We start from the raw sequence: 21,588 nt of genomic DNA on the forward strand, positions 1-21,588 counted from the left end.
CTCCCTCCTTACATTCGGCAGCACATCACACCAAAGCTCCTAACCAGAATCTTGCCTGAGGATACAAAGCCCGCTTCTTCTTCTGGGAACTGGGTTTGATAGAAGCACCTTGCAGTCTTTATTATCCTTCATGATAGGCTGAATTTAGACCCTGTACAATCTTCTGCCATCAGATCCTGCAGGTGAATTACTCCTCTCCCCATACCGTCTCTGTCATTTGAAGGGCATCCCTCTTTGCATTAAGAAAGCTTCTTCGAGGCCCCTGCTCATGCAGGATGTGAGCCTATTGAAGTGCTTTGCTGTGATCCTTCCTAATGTCAGGGGACTATCCTCCTAGCTCAATGGCTCTCAAACAGGGGAAAGTTGTCCCCCAGGTGACATTTAACAATGCAGACACTTTGGATGGTTATAATTTAAGAGATTGCTACTGCGTCTAGTGAGGAGAGGTCGGGGATGCTGTTAAACATCCTATGATGCATAGGACAGCCCCTCACAACAGAGAATTATTCGCTGCAAAATGTCAGTAGTGCCAAGGTTGAAAAACAATTTCTAGATCCTTGTTCTCAGGTTTCCTCTCTTTTCCCAGGAAATATCATTTCAAATGAATTAGTCCTAAATATTTTCCTTCTTTCTGAAGCATGACTTCAACAACGTTCCTTAAATCAACATTTTTCATTCCTTTTACGTAGTCCCAAAATGAGATCATCTGTGTTGCTTTTAAGAAATAAAGGCTGCTGTGTGACTGTGTATATCCGAGAGGCCGGAATAATCCCAGCACTGCCTTTCCATTTGCTGCTTGCTTTCCCCTTCCCACCACCCCAACCATGACTACCTCTCTGAAATACAGAATAAGCTGAGCCCAGTGACTTAATGGGCCCTACCTAGCCGGTGGGGGGAGCAGTTCACTCCACGAAGTGGCCCGAGAATGCTAGGTTTATCAGCTGCCAGCCTGGCTGGGTCAGGCCTGCTGCCAGACTGATTGATAAGTGCGGGGCTGACTCTTTGAGTAGGGCCTGGGCCTGCTGATTTTTCTCCCCACTCCCTTAGATCATTTCATTATTAAATTAAAGATTATTGTGATTTAAACTGAACTGTCAGGCAGCCTGGGGACAAACGTGGGGTTTGGTGAAAAAAAATTGAACCTGGTACTGCATTTACCAAATTCAATCTCAGTTCAATCTCAGCTGGGTGCTTTTTCTTTCACTTCAAGAAATAATTCAAAACTCCAAGGGCTGGCAGGAGAAGTGGAACCTTCTCCTGCAGTGTCCGGGGCCCACACAGAGAGGCTGGCGTGCCAGCAAAGGGAGCTGATTATAAATAGCATTAGAAGCAGCATCGGTCAAAACTCACTGGTGTGCCTGAGCAAAATGCTGAAAGAAATAAACAGTTTCTGAAATAAGAAGCAATGGTCTTTAAAAAAGAAATATAATTCCAAGTGCTAATAATGAATGAAGACAATATATATGCATATGAATTAAACACACACACACACACACACCAACTGAGCCCCTTTAAGGAAATGATGGATAATTATTAAATCTAAAATAATTAGATTTTATTTTAATATCTAATTAAAAATTAGATATTAAAGCAGCTGTCCTTTCTCTGTGTAGCTGGTGCTTTTTATTTAGAAAGTCTATAGCTTCCCCTTGTGAAATCATATTCCTGTATGTGTGTTTTTTTCCAGCTAAGATGGAAACCATTTGAGATTCCAAAAGCATCTCAGAAGAAGGTGGACTTTGTGGGTGTAAGTCAACGCTGCCCACACCTTCCCACTGCTCCTTCTCTCTTCCTCTGTGAGCGAAGCATTTGCGGGCTGAATGCCAGGCCCAAGCAGCCTCAGAGGCAGGCAGCCGGCACAGCACCATCTGCCTCTGCTTTCGGCACTGCCCATTGATGTCTTACTTACGGGCACCATCTCCCCCCTGACACCAAAGGGCACTGGAGGGCTATTTACAACATCTCCCAACAGCCAATGGAAATGGAGCTTTTAACTTCCCAGGTTCCTTTGTTTTGGGGAACAAAGACTCCTTTGGTAGTCTGGTGAAGTCTGTGCTCTTAAATGCATAAAATAAATTACATAAAATGACAAAGAAGCCGATTACATTGAAATGCAATGATGAAAATATTAAAATAAATTAGGTTTGGTCTATAGTAATAAGCATGCTTCCTTATTAATGCACTAAATCACAAAATCTATGAGAAGATCTAATAACTCTGGTTATTAGAAGTATGAGTATAAATGATATTTTGGGATATCTGTAACAACTCTAACGTGATGTAAAATTATCCATGGTTTCTATCAGTTGTCAAGGTTACAGGCATCTCTAATACTGTTGTAGTTTGTTCCTTATGTCCACATTAATTGAAAGAAATGATCAATTTTAGCCATAGATTAGTGAAAACAAATATATGATTTCCCTCCCTCCCCCCATCCAAATTCAGAAACTCTCCAAAACGAGCCCCTGAATAGGATCAATGCAGGCCAGCAATTCTGGTTAAGACAATGCTGCTTAGAAGTTCTGCCGGTAATAATAGGTGCTGAGAGTATAGGAACACCTGCTCTCAGAGCAAGGTGTATTGGGGAGGAAGAGAGGAGCTGTAAGGAGCTGGGGCTCAAAAAAGTCAGTAGGAGATTCTACAGACCAACCTCAGGTTGCGGTTTACACAGGGAGAGTCCCGATGTCCAGCCATAGGCCAGATTGTGTGTATCATGTTGACCTCCTCACTCATATGAAATGCTCCCCTTCGTAGACTCATCTACATAGCTCCCAAACTTGGAACTTGAATTAAAATACAAAAAGAAGTCCTCCACCCTGTGTGAATCATGGATATCTGAAGGAACAGAACGCTCTCACTGTACAAGCTTGGGGCTAAGGGCAGCTTTAGATGGCCTGAGTGTTACAGTTCCTTGGGCTGAGGATGATCAGCAGAGGGTGACAGTTGGTCCGAGTGCTTCCCTTTGCCTTGTTCTGGAGAGATTAGTGCTGACCCTATTCCTAAGCAGAGGAGTGGTCTGGTGTATTTGAGGGGCATTAACTGCTCCCTAATGGTGCAGTCTTCTTCCCAAAGCCTCCTGGATACCTGATTTTACCTCCAATAGAAACTTTCCTTCAGGTTGACCTAAGTACAAAAATGATAAAAATGCTCTAGTCAATTGATGCTCTGTAAGTTCATCTGATGCAGCAATTAAGGCAATCCAAAGTTAGGGCCGTGGCAAGTAACAAAGGTGAACCACCATCTATCAAACATAAGTCAATAAAGTTTGGGCTCCCCATAAAGTTTGGGATCCCGAATGTCCCACTGGTCCCGAAGGGAAAGCGTTTGTACTAGAACCTTTGCCTCATGGTCCTCGGGTGCCAGGAGGAGGGTAGCCTCTTAGGCACTATTCCTGTTCACTCTTCCTTCTCCTTCGGGTCTCTCCCAGGGCCTGCACACCTTATGTGGAGCTGGAGACATCAGGTCTAACAATGGGCTTGCTGTCCACATTTTCCTCTGCAACACCTCCATGGGGGACAGGTAAGTGACTCCGTAGGACATCTCCTTTCCCCAAAAGCTGCTTTGACCATAGCGTAAAATCTGGATTGGGTTTTTTGTTTGTTTGTTTTTGTTATTGTTTCTTCTCCAGCGCAATGTTGACTTGCATTTATTAATAATGACAATAAATGCGTATCTTGACAGACTCCTGTGACATAAACAAGAATGTCACATAACAATGCAAATAGAAAAGTCATGACAGGGCACTGGAAAGCAGTAGTAGTCCAAGAAGCATTTTGTCTTTAACCAGACTTTAGTTATAATATTCTTAATTTCTTAAGGTTCCCAGGACTGTTCTTGAGTCCAAAGTCATGAAGCATGGTCAGCCATTAGGATCACCTGTAGGTGGCAGGTCAAGCAGACAGACTTTTGGCTTCAGCCATCAACTTTGTAAGCTTAAAATTCCTAAATAGAGGAGCTTTGATAATGGATTTTTTTTTTTTAATCAGAAAAGTACGGGAATGGCCTTCCTGCCTTTCCTTTGGGAAGCAGAATATCAGAACCATTCTTGAACCAGACCACTGTGTCCAAAAGCAATTCTACTCTTCCTGAATGACCTTGGGCAAGACATTTAACTTCTCTGAGCCATGAATCAGGTCCAAGACCAAAGCCATACGACAAGGCACAGGAAATGTCCCTTTGGGTCCAGCTCATATCAGGCACCTCCTCCTTCCCCACTTGAGCCACATTAGCCTTCATTCAGTTCTTTCCACCTGTCATGTGTCCTCCTGCCTCAAAGCATTTGCACATACTGTTCCTTCTGCCTGGGATAGTCTCCTCCCTCCTTAAACCCTTGCCTAGAAGATTCTTTCATATCACAAGTCAAATGTCCCCCTTTCTTTTTTTAAATTAATTAATTTATTTATTTATTTTTAATTAATTTATTTATTGATTAAGGTATCACATATTTGACCTCAACTCCCTATCCCCTACCCCCCACCCCCACTCATGCCCCCACCCTCCTATTGTCCTTGACCACTGGTTAGGCTTATATGTGTGTACATAAGTCCTTTGGTTGATCTCTCCCTTTTATCCCCACCCTCCCCTTGAGGTCCAAAAGTCTGTCCCATGGCTCCTTATCTCTGGGTCTGTTCTTGTTCATCAGTCTATGTTGTTCACCATTTCCCCTAGATGAGTGAGATCATGTCCTACTGGAAATATACTTATAAGAATCAAAAATGAGACAAGCAATAATCGTTATGCTAAAATTGGGTCTCAAAAGAACTGGTGGCTCAGAAAGAAGCTCACTACAAACTGATTCATATGCCTTTCAGCAAATGTCCCTCTTTCAAGGAAGCTCGTGCTGATTCCTCAAGCTAGATCATGTCCATTATTTTTTCATTTCCCAGGGCTTAACTTTCATAGTGCTGTTACAGTTTACGATGACATAGTTCTGTTTGATTGCTGTCTGATTTCCTACTAGACCCTAAGCTTCATGAGGGCAGAGATTGATAATTCTGCACATCATTTTATACCCAGTACTAAATCTGGCAGTGTAGGTACTGAACAATAATTTGTGCAGTGAATTAATTTGTCTGGGTGATGTTAAAACAGGAAATCACAGGAATGGTTCTATGTTTCAGATGCTTTTACAATTCAGATGGGGACTTCTTGATTGGTAAGTTTTGAAGATTTAGGCCCTTCGCTATGAATTTAGCCCTAGTCATAAACTTCTTTTTAATTTTATACATACTATTTTCTGTCATCCTTCGATCTGTCTTATTTAGTGGAATCTGAAAACTAAGGACTAAAGATAATTGGAGGTCTGGAAAAGATTCCTCTTATAACTCAAAGCCCTTACTCTAGGTTCTGGTCTCTTTGATTTTGCCCATTTCTATTGGGTCCTTCTAATATGGGAGACCTGAGCAGCTGAAAAGAAATGAAGAGTAATATCAAGATGATGTTAACTTATTAAGATAACTCTATTTGCCTTCATACTCACCACCCAAGTAAAAGCTATCTGTCATTTATAACTGTAATTTAAATACAGATTTTCATGACAGCCCCTAAACTGGAATGTCAATTAGGACTTTATCTAGTCTGCCCCTTCTTTTTGATGGCTTTGGTATAAATATTTTGGAGTGGACACTTTGGTGTAGACATTAGAGATGCAAATAATAGCCTTCTGCTGGAAGTATCAAAAATAGGTGATTTTTCTAACCTATTTCAGTTGCCCTTTTTGGTCAATCCTCAGAATTGTGCACAGTCAAGATCCTTACTTGACAACTAAAAAAAAGAACCCCAAAAAACAGAACCCCATTTTTTCATGCGCCTTCTTCTAGATAATAAAATAGGTAACCTAGATTGTCATAAAATTTTCCCTTTGTGACTCAATAAAGTTCTGTTCGTTGGGAATGAAAAAGCAAATGCAGTCCTTAAGCTTCTGACTCTCCATTAAAAGAGAGACTCACTGCCGCCCTGTCTTTTTGGTTAGTTCCCCAGAAAGGGAAACTTCTCATTTACACCGAGTTTGGCAAGATGATGGTGCAGCCCAATGAGATCTGCGTCATTCAGGTGAGTAATGTGTCCCCTCTCTCTGCCTCTCCCTAATTTGGGAGCAATCAGATGTTGCAGCTGCTGCTATTTCCAACTCTAAAATTTCTCTGTCATGTCTGGGCAATGGGAAGGGAGGTTGAGTTACCCAGAAAGCTCCCTGTGCAGAAGGATGAGCAGGCTTGGGGTGTTTGCTTTGTTTTAAAATAGCACACAATCCCAAAGCAAAGAGCACTGTCAGTTCACCTTCCCGAATATCTACTCACACTCTGGATAAGGCCAGGGATGTGGGTGGAGGGCAGTGAAGACAGATTTCTGAAAATGTTTGCTACATCAGGGCACTGTTATCTCTGAACCAAATAAGATAATACACTAGAGTTGGTTTGGGTCACAGATGTGATTAGGATTTACATTTCTTTATTTCTAACTCATCTTTGAGTTGGTTGTCTCTCAGACCTATTATAGTTCGGCAGACTATAGCTTGTGCATGTGGGGTTGGCTGTGGCTCTGGAGCTTCTTTTTAACTAACCTAGAGGCCTGCTGCACGGATTATGTATCCGTGGGGTCCCTCGGTGTGGCCTGCGGGGATAGGGCCGAAACCAGGAGTCCAACCCCGCCTGCCGCTCCGGCCTGCTGCTCCTACTCATCCCAGCCTTGCTGCACCTGCCACGGCTGCCACTCCACTGAGGTCTCCCCATCTCCGTGCTGTGGCCGCCAGCTGTGAATCCTGCATCTGGCACCCATTGGTCAGCTGAGTGGCACTCCCGCTGTGGGATTGAACTGACCACCAAGGAGCAGCTCCTGCATTGAGCATCTGCCTCCCGGTGGTCAGTGCTCATCATAGTGATGGGTCATTTGGTCCTTCGGTCACTTAGGCATTTAGATATATAGATGTGTGGTCTGGGAGGGCACATGAGTGTCTGCTTCTCATTCCAGAGAGGGATGCGGTTCAGCGTAGATGTGTTTGAGGAGACCAGAGGCTACATCCTGGAGGTCTACGGTGTCCACTTTGAGCTGCCTGACCTGGGACCAATTGGTGAGTCTCCACCACAGGCCTCTAAGCCTGGTTTGACATATAGGACACAGATAATTGCATGAGAGTTAAACATTCTTCTCCCCTCATTACCTCACTCAAACTTTAACTTTCCTCTAGACAACTTCTTCTCTAGACCAAGTACAGTTGGGGAATTTCAGAAGCTCCCTGGAACTCCATGAGTGATGCCAGACTTTCTTTTTAGACCTCTAAGTTCAGGGGCTCCATGTAGTATCACTGATCCAGCTGCTGAAATGGAACCTTCATTTACTAGCTCATCAGTGTATTAACCCACTAGTTTGTTTCAACTCCCATTTGTGCTGAAGATGATGACAGAAACCTCATCGAGGGTAACACAAACCTCTTCCCATACATGAATAATGTGCATAACAGAAAATGACCCAATATAATCTATTACAAATTTCTCCCTATAACAGTACACAGGCCATTGGAGAGCAGTGTAGGTACATACACTCTATTGGAGGTAGAAGTTGGGATACTGTGAGCCAAGTCACCAAGAACAGCTTCACAGAAGAGATGAGCGTTAGCTAATTCTTGTTGAAAAGATGAGGGAAAATAAAAAATAAAAAAAAAGACAGGGAACAGCTTACACAATACGAATGGAAAAGAGCTTTGTGACTAGAAGTTATATCATTGTCTTGAGTTTATTGCTTGTGTGGAGACAGTACAGGGTGGAAGCCATAACAATGGCAGGTGCTATATTCCTATGGAAAGAGGAAACAGACAGAGACACGTAGTCTATGAACCTCACATTCCTGATTAGCACACTCCACAAAATCTGAACACTTAACAGTCAAAAAGGGTACATCACTCAGTGCTATGAAGAAGCTAGAAACCACAGCCTCCATGAGGCACATTAAAACATTCAAAAGTGAACTAAGATGCCCTACTCCTGATTTTTCTGGCCAGCTGGAGGCAGGAAATGCAGGAAAGAATTGGAGGCGGTAGGAGGGGTTGTTCTAAAAAACATCTCTTGGAGTGAAAAGAGTGGTTGGAAAAATTGGCCCTTGGTTTTGTCTTTGGCATGTTTGCTGAAGGTGGTGGCCACACCTCCCAATGCTTCCCTTTTTTTGTTAGCAGCTTTTTTAGAGCCAAACAGGGACAGGCCAGCATGTGCCTTCTGGACACTCCTCTGGGAGGAACCAGTCAGAGGAAGGTGGGAGGCAGCAGGGAGGCAGCTGGAGCCATGGTGAGCCGTCTGTCATCCTGCTCACCGCCCGCTCTTCCCACTTTGGTCTGGCTTCCTGCTGCTCTGCTGTGAGCATAGCCTCCGGGTCTTATGGAACATGTGCCCTCCTGAAAATACATATAATTTTCTAACCAGCTGGGGCCTTTTTTTTTTTTTTTTTTTTAAACCCCAGGAGCTAGAAACTATAAAACACTCCCCAGGTCTCTCTTCTCAGAGTTAAATTAAGTTTTTGCACTTATACTTTTCATTTTTGGTCTTTTGATTTATTTATTCTTCTCTGGAGGGAACACTTGCCAAGCAAAGGAAAGCAAGGAAGTCCCAAATCCTTTCTTCCTGACAGGCTTGTCAGGCTGGAGAGCAGTTTTCCAGACCTGGGTTTACTGTGAGCTCTGTCTGAGGAGCAATGGCTCACCTGGGCCACCAGCACGGAATCCTTTCTTTCTCAAAGACTAAAGATCAAGGACTGTAGATGAGTTCTAGAGTCATCAGGGTTTTCTTGGAAAGAAAAAAGTCTAGTATTTCTATCACATCTTCCCTTTTCCTCTTTTCTAGTCTCTTCTCCTCACTCTTCCCTTCACCTGTAGTGATGGAATAATGTATGTAAAGTGATTTTATAAACCACATTCACTCTAAAATTTTGGGAGATGATGCTGACAATGATGATGATGACTTTCATGATTTATTTTACTGGATCAAATTCTTTGGGTCGTCTTAAAAAGGTACCCTACTGGGAGTCCAATGAGCCTTTGAACAACGAAAGCTCATTGTAGGGTGGCTCTTGATGTAGAAAGCCCTTTTGCTTTGTGCAACCATGAGCATCTTTCCTAAGTGACTTCGAAAGTGTCTAAAAGGCTATTGGTCATTGTCTTCTAGGAGCCAATGGCTTGGCCAATCCTCGTGATTTCTTGATACCTGTTGCCTGGTATGAAGATCGTCAAGTGCCAGGTGGTTACACTGTGATTAATAAATACCAAGGAAAGCTGTTCGCTGCCAAACAGGTAAAGAGGGTCGGTAGGCAGTGGAGGGAGCAAGCACCTACTTATTGCCAAGGCCAGTGTTAAATACACATATCATATTTCTTCAGCTTTACACCACTAAAATACTACAAATAAAATAGTGTTTGTCTTATTTGCAGTCATGAAAACAAGCCAGGTAGTGACAAATAATTTATCAAATGTCATAGTAAAAGGTAAAACCATATCTGTTGCACATGTTCTTTCCATTCACCAAGTAATGAAAATCATGGGGATATAAATGGTGGGGAAAACATAATGTACAGACAGGGTAATATGTTCTAAAAGGGAAATGAGTTAATAGGCAGATCATCCAAGATTTATATTCATCAATGGCCACCATATTTCAAATACTATTAATAACCATACAAAACAAGTAGAACTCAGTTAATTAGCTTGATTTAGTTTATACTACCTGCCTGGTAAACTCAAGAGATAAACAAAGGCATAGATAATAATAAAAATAACAATTTATCACTGTATCTCACATTTATGTTTATCTCTTCCTTCATTTCTAAAAACAATAAAAATAAATAAATAACAATTGTAACATAATATGTAATTTATAATATAACATATGTGAATATTAGTATATATTTTGTATAACATGTAGTATATAATTAGCATATATTATATTATTACTTAATACACTGAATATATATTAGCCTAAAGTGATCATATAACAAACATAATCCTAAGATCTCTTCTACCATTATTTGTTTGCTTTATTTTTGCCCATTTGACTTGTTGCTTACATTTTGCCAAGGCATATTATTGGACAACATCTAGAAGGTATGCTAACCAGAAGAGGCCAACTAGTTTGGCACTTAAAAATTAACTCCTGAGGGCTAATGGTTACCCTCATTGACACATTGTCACCCTCTTCTTCTCTGGGTGGTTTAGAGACCATTTGCATCAGAAATTATCAGGGAGGCTTCTTTAAAACACAAAAACATTAACCTCTGAGAATGGGGTGTGGAACTCTTCGTTTTAAGCATGTCCTCCCTATTATTGTTGACATACAGTTGATAAAGAACCATCATTCTAGAGGCAGCCAGCAGCCCCAATAGTTTCCTCTTTCCAAGTGGACCCTATGCTGATTATTCTCTGTGTGAGCTCCCTCTGATCCATTCTCCCTTCTCTGCCATGATCTGGGCCCTGGGAGCTTGACCTACATGGATTCTATCACTAGGCTTCCTAGCCCACTGGCTTTTGGTTGGGTTCAACTATCAATACTAAAAGGCCCTCATAGGAAACTGGAAGGCAGTTGGTTTTTTTCTCTGTTTGTTTTTAATTTATTTTTATCGTTGAAAGTATTACAGATGTCCCTCTTTCCCCCCCCCCCTCAATGATGCCCTGGATGTTGAAGTTTTTCTTCCCCCTGCTTCCTACTTCTTATGTTTGCAGCCCTTCACAATCTCAGTTCATGCTGGGTAGCCCCAGTGGTATGCTGGAGCCAGCTTATATTGGTTTGTCACCTCTTCCCAGCTTTGTGCTTAATGACAACACATGAGTCGCTCAAAAATGATCCTGGTGAGAGTATTGATACCCCAGAAATCACCAAATGCTATCCATCAGAGTTTTAAATTTTTTTTCCAAGATTGCCATTTGTAAAATATTTATCAACCCACCACTGGGAAGCCCTTTTTCATGTTTTTTTAGCTCTTGCTGGAGTCCTTACCACTTCCTTCCCCAATACCACAGGTCTAGGAGTGGCAATGTCTTCCCGCTATTCCTAGGCTCAGATACCACAATACCCACTCCAATCAGCTCACTTAACACTAGCCATACCCCTGTGAGCAGTCTCTCCAGTGGTCTTTAGAACATTCTGAATTGGATGCTATTGTGGGGCAGCCTTCCCATAACAAAACACCGATCCTCTCCCACCCCAGGGCAGGCTCAAGAAGCATCACCTTAGGGTTGCTTTGAAAACTCAAGTCCTAGAGTAGGGGTGTCGAACTCAATCAGAGAAGGGGCCAAAATCTAAAATCCAGCCTAAATCGCGGGCCGAATGGTTTACTGAACAGTCGTAAACTGTCATTGTGATGGAAACGCAGCGGAGTGCAGTGATGACAGCGCGGTGCGGGCCACATTGCAAGGCCTGGCGGGACGGATTTGGCCCTCGGGCCTTGTGTTTGACACATGTGTCCTAGAGTCTCTGGGGCTGGAACTCCTAGAGACCCTCTCTCCCTCCTGCACTCACCACCCAGGCACTGTGTCTCCCGGATGCTCCTCTGGGCAGCAAGAACCTGGAGGACAGTCACAGTGCGCACCTGCCCTTCGCTCAGATGGTCTGGGAGTTGCTGGCATCCACAGATTCTCACATTTGCGTTAAAAATTGTTGAAAAGGCATTATTTGGAGAATGTGCTGTGCTTCTGTTGCTGCACATGTGACCAGAGGCAGCTGCAGTTACGAACTAAAAAAAAAAAAAAAAAAAAAAAAAAAAAATGGGGCTAGTGGCTAAACTAGGGATAGTTTGAGGGTGTGTGTGAAGCTGCCACAGAATGATTCAGGGTTATGCTTCTCCCCAAGAATGGCATTATTAAATAACAAGAACAAAATCAAACCCAAAAGGAGAGAGAGTCATGCCACTACAAAGTGGCATCACAGCTACAAAAGCATTAGGTGCTAAGATCGCCTTTTCTGCTTCTTGTGCAACCAGAATGTCTCCCCATTCAACGTCGTGGCCTGGCACGGGAACTACACCCCCTACAAGTACAACCTGGAGAACTTCATGGTCATCAACGCGGTGGCCTATGACCACGCAGTAAGTCTGGCCCCGGGGAGGGCCGTGGGGAAGGGGGAACCCATGGGTGAGAGGGGTTTACAGCAGGCCCCTACATGCACAGATTTCACATTTCCAGCATCACCCTTGGAAGCCGGACATACACTCACTGGTCCCTGTGCTCACAGGAATCTGAGTCACCAGCAGCAAGGCTTTGGTGAAGGAGCCATAGCAGAGCTGAGTGAGGAAGCCAGGCCAGACCCCAGCCTGTGAGCACAGCTCCATTCTCTAACACAGTCGTCACAGTTGATGGCTGAAAATTAATTTTCTTTATGGAAAGTTTATCCCCAAAAGAAAACCAACTGCTAGTGACAGTGATAGAGTGATAAGAAAGAAACATTTCTGTTCTTTGTTCTGCCCACAAATGCCAAGAGTCGATTTGCTCTGGCTGCCTACTCCCGGGTCTCCTCTCCTGGCTGTTTCTAGCAGCGAGGGAGCCGGCGGCTCTCTAGTCAAGTTACTCATAATGTTTAGTGCTTGTGAATTCAAACCAAGGAAATTCTAGACTAAGAACTTGGTCGTATTTTTCACTCAGTTAAGGGGCCACAAATAGGCCCCGGGTCCACAGGGCAGGCCCCTGAGGCCCCACATTCTTGATAAAGTTCTAGTCCTGGGGGGAAGCTCAGTGTGTCGCCTCCCTCATAATAGATTAACTTAATCCCCAAGCTGGAGGGATCATTAGAGCAGAAGGGAGAGAACCAAAGACAGACCGAAAGATTACTCTGGGCCAGTGCAGCTTATCTCGGGGGTCGCAAGCACAAAAAGACCTTTCTGAATGGCAGCAACTCTGAATAAAACCAAATAAAAAAGAAAATGAGGCATCATGCCCAAAGCAAAATGAAAAAGGATCCTGCGAGGCTGACGGAGCTTTATTTGAGCCTCGCGCTGCCTTTTCGCTAAGGGTTTCAGGTCATTTCTCATGGCAGAGGAGGTGTTAGCACTCACAGCAATGAGCGTTGGTGTTTTGACTTGCATTTGCCCAGGTTCGGCCTCCTCAGCGCCGCTGCTGCAGTTCCTTTTTCAGAATTCAGATCCGATAGTTCCACCAGTGCAGGAAGCAAACCTTTGCAGGCTCCCTGCGGCTGGGGATTAAGTCTGAGCTCTGAAGTGGGTGCTGAGGCTCCTCACCATCTGGCCATGGACTTGTTTGCCAGTGCCACCTCTTGCCCCTCTCGCCTCTTCACAAAACCTGTGGGCATGTTTATGCCTTTTCTGTTTTCTACGCTTGCAATACCTTTTCCGTTCTTTCCCTCCTTCCTCCTTCTTTTCTTCCTTCCTCTTTCTTCTCTCTCTTTCTCCTTTCCTTCTTCAGCATAGATCTCAAATGTCACCTCCTCTTTGAAGCCTTCCCTGATCCTGTCAGGAAGAGACAGGACTCCTTCCTCTGTCCTCCCTCGGGTCTCTCTTTACAAAGTCAGATTGCCCTTGGCACTTTGCTGTGATTAATCATTCATACACCTGTTTTATTACTCCTTTAGTCACCTACCCCACCTCTCCACCAATAATGCTAAAGGGGGCAGGGAATAGCTCTTAATCATCTCCGAATGGCATCTGAAAGCAAACATGATCCCTGATTTCAATTAAACCGAACCTCCATCTTTTCATTGAAGGATTGTACAGTTCTTTTAAAATTAGTATAGTGTCCCAAAGCCTACTCCCCTCTACACTGTCGTCACCCAAACTAGTGATGTATGTGGTGTGTTTTAAATCTGAGAGTAAAAAAAAAAAAGGTCAGAAAGCAATAAGGATACCATCTGGAGTCTCTGTGACCCCCACCCCCTCAAAGAGAAGCAGATCCTACATTTGTACTAAAGCTTGGATGTTTTATTTCTATCTCCACCTTACTCTGAGCATCCTTTCCACCCAGAGCTCCCTGCGGTTCAGCCCAGCTCTGTCACCCTGACTTCAGGTTGGGAGGCAGGCACCACTGGTTCTCAGGCCCACCGGGTAGTACTTACATGAAATGGGCTCAGCAGGGTGAAAAAGCAGCTCAGAATCCTCCTCGCTGGTGTTAATTCATTTTGTTTCCAGCACAGCAAGGGGGGAAGGTCGGATGAGTGATTACTGCACCTTGATGGCAAGCCCAGACTTCTCAGCCTGGCCTGTGTGGTTTGATCAGAAATTAGTGTCCCTCCAAACCCCTTCTCGTGAGGGAGCCATGTGTGTCCTCACCCAGTCACCCCCTTCCCTCTTTGCTCAGCCTCTCCTTGTACTTTCGCAGGACCCGTCCATTTTCACAGTATTGACTGCCAAGTCTCTCCGCCCTGGAGTGGCCATCGCTGATTTTGTCATCTTCCCACCTCGATGGGGGGTCGCTGATAAGACCTTCAGGCCTCCTTATTACCACAGTAAGTCTCTCTTTCTCGCCAAGTCACATCTGGGAAGCAAAGAGACAGCAAAGCAGTGAGCATTGCCTGTTGGGAATACTGCTGGAGGTGTTTCTGGACGCCCTGCCCTGGCTGGAGTCCAGGACCCTGCCTCCCGAGACCTTTAGATAGCACAACTTCCCCATGGGGTGGCAGCGACACGTTGACCCTGCGGAGAAAACACTTTGTAAAGCCTAAGCTCAGTTCCTCTGGCCCTGAAGAGAGGTAGAAAGGTTGATGGAGTGTGAAGCAAGAGGTTTCTTTACATTTCAGATGCTTTTTTGGAGAGGATTTGTTGTTTTGAGAAACCTCATTACCTAAGTCTGGTGCAAGAACCAGTATAATGTGCCTTCTGGAATTATTTTGGCCGGGTAGTGCAGACTACAGTCCATACTAGGGGAGGGACCCTATTCTGGAAGCAGTTTCTGCAAAGCATTTGTGGCCTAAAAGAGAACTTATGAAATCTATCATTTTTATTTTATTAATATCCTTATTGCTAACAGCTACCATTATTGACCTTGTTCTATGGCTCTGTTGTTAGTTCTTTTAAAGTAGGGGTGTCGAACTCAATCAGAGAAGGGGCCAAAATCTAAAATCCAGCCTAAATCGCGGGCCGAATGGTTTACTGAACAGTCATAAACTGTCATTGTGATGGAAACGCAGCGGAGTGCAGTGATGACAGCGCGGTGCGGGCTACATTACAAGGCCTGGCGGGACGGATTTGGCCCGAGGGCCTTGTGTTTGACACATGTGTTTTAAAGCATAGCAGTTGTCAGAGATAGATAGCATCATTATCCCCTTTGTTTTAGAGCAGGGGTCTTCAAACTTCTCTCATTATGAGAATCACCTGGTGGAGGTGTTAAAACACAGATTCCTGATAGCACTTCTTATAGTTGGGATCCGGGAATCTGTGTTTTAACAACTCCACCAGGTGATTCTCATAATGAGAGAAGTTTGAAGACCCCTGTTTTAGAGGATGAAACTGAGACAAGAAGGATTAGGTACTTGCTCGAGGCCTCACAGCTAGTCCAGTGGTGGAGTCAGGATTGGGTTGCAGGCTATCGGATGCCAGAGCAGATGCTCATGACCACTGACCGATGTGCCTGGCACAGGGCTGAGGCATGATGTGCATGGAATAGATATTTACTCAGTAAGTGAATGCATCACCAAGGACTTCATGGCTGTTTTTAATGAGGCTGGCATTTTTAATTGTGCAGTAGCTAGCTGTAAATGCAACCTAAAGGCCAATATACAATTCTGCTTCCTGGAGATTGCATTTTGTACAGAGAATTCTGGAAAAATTCTGAGCAGGAATGTTCTTTTGTTATTATTGTTATTGTTTTTGTTAATCCTCACCTGAGGATATTTTTTCCATAGATTTTTATAGAGCGTGGAAGGGAGGGGAAGATACAGAGAGAGAAACATCAATGTGAGAAAGACACAAGACACATTGATTGGTTACCTCCTACACGTGTCCAGACTAGGGGCAGGGTTTGAGCATGCAACCAAGGTACATGTATATGCCCTTGATGGGAACTGAAACGGATACTCTTCAGTCTGTGGGCCGACACTCCAACCACTGAGCCAAAATGGCTAGGGCTGGGCAGGAACATTCTTTAAAAAAAAAAATATATATATATATATATATATATATATATATATATATATATATATATTTATTTATTATTATTGATTTTTTACAGAGAGGAAGGGAGAGGGATAGAGAGTTAGAAACATCAATGAGAGAGAAACATCAATCAGCTGCCTCCTGCACACCCTCTACTGGGGATGTGCCCACAACCGGAATCGAACCTGGGACCCTTCAGTCCGCAGGCCGATGCTCTATCCACTCAGCCAAACCAGGTAGGGCAGGGCAGGAATATTCTTAAAAAACTCCCTTCCCTAGTTAACCTCAGGGCCTTCAGTCTATTATGAGGCTCCTCTCTGTAGTACCAGCTCCCACGATGCCAGCACAGCAGGATAGAAAGGTGCACTGAGTGGGCAATTTAGGCATTTGCAGAGGCCCTCAGAGTGGAAGGACACTTCATGGTCAAATCCCAGCACATTTCCAGGTGACACCATTATGCCTGAGAAAAGGATTCAATTAGTTACCATGACAACAACACCAGATGCTTTTGAATCAAGTTATAATAAACTATGTCCTTTCTGAAGAGTGTCAAGCCCCTATCATAGGCCCTAACTGTCCTTCTGAAAATTCATCCCCCAGAGGCCCTTTTGTCAAGGAGAGAGATCTGCTCTGGCCTACAGCCTGTACCTCACACGCTAGTCCTTGATAACACCGCACTTCACGTGGTGCTTGTATTGAGATTGCTCTGTGTGCCTGAGGTAATGGCTTTCAACATTCGCAGGTTCTCAGTGTTAGTCAGGCTATAAGAGGACTTACTGAAACACACGTTCCTGGGCCTCTCCCTCCGTCTTTCTGCTGGGTATGTCCAGGACCCAACAATTTACATGGATTACAAGTTCCCACATGAAGCTGATGCTCCTACTCCAGGGACCATGATTGTCAATGTTTATTCCCAGGACCCACTCCCAGAGAGGTTAATTAGTTGGTTTTGAGGTGGAACTTCAGTCTGCATGTGCACTAGCCAGTCGGGAGATTCTGAGGCAGGACGTGTGCAGTTCCATGTTGAGAAAACAGCAGCCTCAGGCTGCCTCCCCACCCTGGGCGAGGGGCAGCAGAGCAGTCTGACTCAGACAAGTCTGCTACCTGTGCCACAGCTTCAACCCACTCCTTGATTTTGGTTTGTATTAGCTCAGGTTTGATAGCTCAGATTGCCTGAAACAAAATAGCCTTGAGACTAAAGACTCTCAAGTAAATGGGGCCCCGGATAGATAGATCTCCAGAAAGGTATGGTTGCCCCGAGTTAGTTGGAAAAACCATAGAACCCCAAGTTAGAAATTATTTTTTTACTAGACATTTTTAAGACATTGCTTTAGTAATAATCAAAATCTTGCTACTTTAATGTGACTTTATAGTAGAAGTGGGGAATTATTTGTGTAGAAAGATTGCTTTCGGTCATCTTAATGCACCTTGGTCAACTGGTTGCATCATTAATCAGAAAGGCAAAGTCTACCTCCCACTGTCCTTTGAAATACAGAAAATGATACAGAAATGTCATCACCAAACTCATTGCTACCTACATTAATATTCAGATCAAAGCTGAATTCCGTCTTGCTCTCTTCTTAAAATTAGGCTGTGAAGGTGACCCTGAGTATACACAGTGGAGTGAGGAGTGACAATATATCTAAATCACGAGCAGAACTGCTTTTAAAAAGCTTAAAGAGCTGAAACCGGTTTGGCTCAGTGGATAGAGCGTTGGTCTGCGGACTGAAAGGTCCCAGGTTCAATTCCGGTCAAGGGCATGTACATTGGTTTTGGGCACATCCCCAGTAGGGGGTGTGCAGGAGGCAGCTGGTTGATGATTCTCTCTCATCGAGGTTTCTAACTATATCTCTCCCTCTCCCTTCCTCTCTGTGAAAAAAATCAATAAGATGTATTAAAAAAAAAAAAAAAAAAAAAAGCTTAAAGACTTTATGCTTACAGTCACATCTTTGCCTCTATTTTCTCTTCATGAAAAAAACAAATGGAGCCATGACCTGGGTCTTACCTTTTCTATAGGGCCAGTAGCAGCATTGTGTTGTCTGGGCAGGGAGGGTATGGCTGCTCAGTCAATTACAGAATTATTTTGGCACTTGGTTATACTTCACATGCAAGGAAGGGGGGTTGAGCATTTATAATGTCAAATGTTTGGCTGTGCGAGGGTTGTCACTGCCATATCTCTCTACTCTATTCATTGTTTGTACTCTTAGCACTCTCTTGGGACAGACTGTGAGTAATTTTAAACAGGCTATTTCTTATTCATTTCCATCAGTACTTAGCACAGTGTCCAATTATATATATTGGATGGGTAGATAGACAGGTGGAATGGGTGAGACATGGACAGATGAATGGATGAATGGGTAGATGAATGGAAAGGCACTTAAATTTACTCAGATGTTATATTTATTTAATTCTTGCGCTAAATGTGTTGCCATTCTAATAAAAAGCTTAATTTCAATCAAAACCTACTTTTGAAAGAGTGGGAATATGGTTGTTTTTGTCAAATTTTGTGTGACTTCAGAAAACACAACTAGGACCAGTGTGTTTAATTTATGTGAAAGCGAAGTTTCATTTAACAAGAAAGAAGTTTTTAACACTCTCAGCTTTGTTGAGTAGAGCACACAAGTAGTTTAGAGCTCAGTAGCTTTGTTGAGTAGAGAGCTTCCATTCACAGGAGGCATGCAGGCTGAACACAGGAGACCATCTGTTGGGAATGATATAGAAAATTCTTCTGTATTGAGTATAAGTAAGGATCCCTTTCAATTGTAAGATTTTAGAATTCTATGAGGATAATGTCAATGGAAATAGAAAAGGATGAATCTAACAGCCATTTTTAAGATTGAAAGAATAAGATGATATCAGGTTAAGATATAGAAGATAACATTTGTTATAATATAGAATTTATGGACTGGGTTTTACAAATACTAAGATCCTTTTACACAGGTTATCTTAATGCCAGGGGTCTTGACCCAGCATCTAGAAGGGTTCAGAAATCTGGAGAAGGTGCTGTGTGTAAATTAAATAAGAGTCCAGTGACTCTTATTTCCAAAACATAATTTTGGAAGGTATTATGGGGAGCCAGAGAAGCTTGGCTAAAGAAACCAAGTTCTTCTTGTCTCAGGACCCCTTGCTTTTGTATTAACACAATTTGTCCTAAGGCAAAGTAGATATACACTTCAACGGCAAGGGTTTAGTACACAGAATCCATTGTCAGAGTATCAGGTTTGGGAGAAACTGCCTTTGGCTATTCAGGTGTTTTGGCCTGCAGGAGGCAATAACATGTAGATTAAGATGCCTTTAGCTGTCTGGCAGCAAGCAATCATCCATTCCACCTTTTCAGGCTTGAGGACATGCCCTCAGCCATTTCCAGATGATTCAGCTCTGTTGAAATGCTGTCATTGGCTTCCAGCAGTTATCATTTGATAACGAAATCTAAGTCCAGAGTTCTTTCCATTGCATCACCATTCCATACACACACACACACACACACACACATACACACACACACACACACACACACACACACTCCACTTCAGTGTTCTAGATTGGGAACTAGAAATATGGTGAAATATGTGTTACTGTGGGGTTATTTGGGAAGCAACCCAGATCATAAAAGAAGATAATTTTTAAAAAATATATTTTATTGATTTTTTACAAAGAGGAAGAGAGGGATAGAGAGTTAGAAACATCAATGAGAGAGAATCATTGATCAGCTGGCCTTTGCACACCCCCTATTGGGGATGTGCCCACAACCAAGGTACATGCCCTTGACCGGAATCAAACCTGGGACCTTTCAGTCCACAGGCCGACGCTCTATCCACTGAGGCAAACCGGTTTCGGCAAAAGAAGATAATTTTGATATGAGGCTTGGAAGCATAAACAAAAGAGTACATCCTCTTTTTATTACAATGTACATTTTAATTATTATGAGAGTTCTTGTCTGGGCTCTGCTTTTCTGTAGATCTAGTCTACTCTCTTTCAGGCGGTGGAATACAAAATCTCCGCTAATCCACATGGCCAGGAGGGAGTGGGGCTCTGCCTACCAAGAATTTGTTCCTTTGTCAATCTGTATTCTTTATTGATCTTATAAAATGTATCAGATTCTTCAATCTTCTTGTCATTCTGCGGAAATAATGTTTGAAGGTTCTTAATGTTTATGGGTCTGCTTTGGATAATAAAAATAATGCTGCTTCCACCTTCCCAGGGAACTGCATGAGTGAATTCATGGGGCTCATCAAAGGACATTATGAGGCAAAGGAAGGTGGGTTCCTGCCAGGAGGAGGCAGCCTGCACAGCACCATGACTCCCCACGGGCCTGATGCCGAGTGCTTTGAGAAGGCCAGCAAAGCCAAGTTGGTGCCTGAGAGGATTGCTGATGGCACCATGGTAAGCAAGTTAAATGCCAGGCCTCGGTGGTCTCTGGACTCCCCAGTCTTGTTGAGAGAAGAGTCTATTTTTTCTTTTTTTTCTCCAAAATCACAGAGGAGGAGTCAGGAGCAGAGAGTGTGTGTCTGTGTGCCTTTCCCATGTGCTTATGGATGCAACTTGCCATGTGTGTACTAGATTCCCCATGTAGTGAGGGTAGAAAGAACTTTGGACTTAGAGTCAGGCCTTTGTTCATATCCTAGCTCTTTGTTCCTGTGTGACCTTGACTAAGCCATTTAACTTCTCTGCTTCATTTCCCCCATCTGTACAATGGGTATGGTATCCAACCCAGCAGGTGGTTATAATTTAACTTTAAAGACTGTCCAGCCAAGACCGGTTTGGCTCAATGGATAGAGCGTCGGCTTGGGGACTAAGGGGACCCGGGTTCGATTCTGGTCAAGGGCATGTACCCTGGTTGCGGGCATATCCCCAGTAGGGGGTGTGCAAGAGGCAGCTGATCGATGACTCTCTCATTGATGTTTCTAGCTCTCTGTCTCTCTCCCTTCCTCCCTGTACAAAATCAATAAAATATATTAAAAAAAAAAAAAAAGACTGTCCAACACTGTTCAAATGTCAGGATGTATATTTAATACTGAGAGAAGGATCTTCCCTTATCTGCATGCATCCCCGTGTATATGTGCTTGTCTCAGAATCACCTCCTGCTTTTGAAGTGCTCCTCTGGGGCCACAGCAGCTACCAGACGATGCAGATGTCACCTTCAGCCAGTTCTCAAGCCAAGGAGGCTCAGAACTGTGAGCAGCACTTCTCTGCTGTTTCCTCATTTTCTTTTGCTCTCCTTTGGCATGGGATGAAACTGATGGGATTTAAAACCTGTTTTGTATTCCTCTTGAGTCCGGCTGTAAACATTGAGGCTGAACACAATTGCAGACGGCTGCGGTTCTTGATTTTATTTTATTTTTTGCATTCTTGGAGGTAGAGTTTATGGACCACAAGGAGTAATTTTATGCTAAATCACATGCAAATTTGCATTGTCTTTTTCAACAAATGCTTGCGATGCTACCTGGCTTTTAAAATCAACAGCACAGACCCACCGGACTCCATGCCCAATTTGCAAACTGTCTAAGCGGGAAGTTTTATCTG

At 43.5% G+C, this 21,588-nt stretch overlaps 1 protein-coding gene across 1 annotated transcript in view; it reads left to right on the forward strand.

Annotated features, from left to right (window-relative positions):
• HGD (homogentisate 1,2-dioxygenase) overlaps positions 1–21,588 on the forward strand; it is a 43,345-nt gene that overhangs the window by 19,719 nt on the left and 2,038 nt on the right. The window contains exons 5-13 of the mRNA XM_036448305.2: positions 1,688–1,747; positions 3,428–3,519; positions 5,121–5,155; positions 5,972–6,051; positions 6,967–7,066; positions 9,147–9,271; positions 11,950–12,054; positions 14,294–14,420; positions 20,267–20,448. Coding sequence (XP_036304198.1) covers positions 1,688–1,747; positions 3,428–3,519; positions 5,121–5,155; positions 5,972–6,051; positions 6,967–7,066; positions 9,147–9,271; positions 11,950–12,054; positions 14,294–14,420; positions 20,267–20,448 — 906 coding nt within the window. The remainder of the gene's footprint in view (positions 1–1,687; positions 1,748–3,427; positions 3,520–5,120; positions 5,156–5,971; positions 6,052–6,966; positions 7,067–9,146; positions 9,272–11,949; positions 12,055–14,293; positions 14,421–20,266; positions 20,449–21,588) is intronic.

This window comes from Pipistrellus kuhlii, unplaced genomic scaffold (genome assembly GCF_014108245.1).
Source record: "Pipistrellus kuhlii isolate mPipKuh1 unplaced genomic scaffold, mPipKuh1.p scaffold_m20_p_2, whole genome shotgun sequence".
Lineage (NCBI taxonomy): Eukaryota > Metazoa > Chordata > Mammalia > Chiroptera > Vespertilionidae > Pipistrellus > Pipistrellus kuhlii.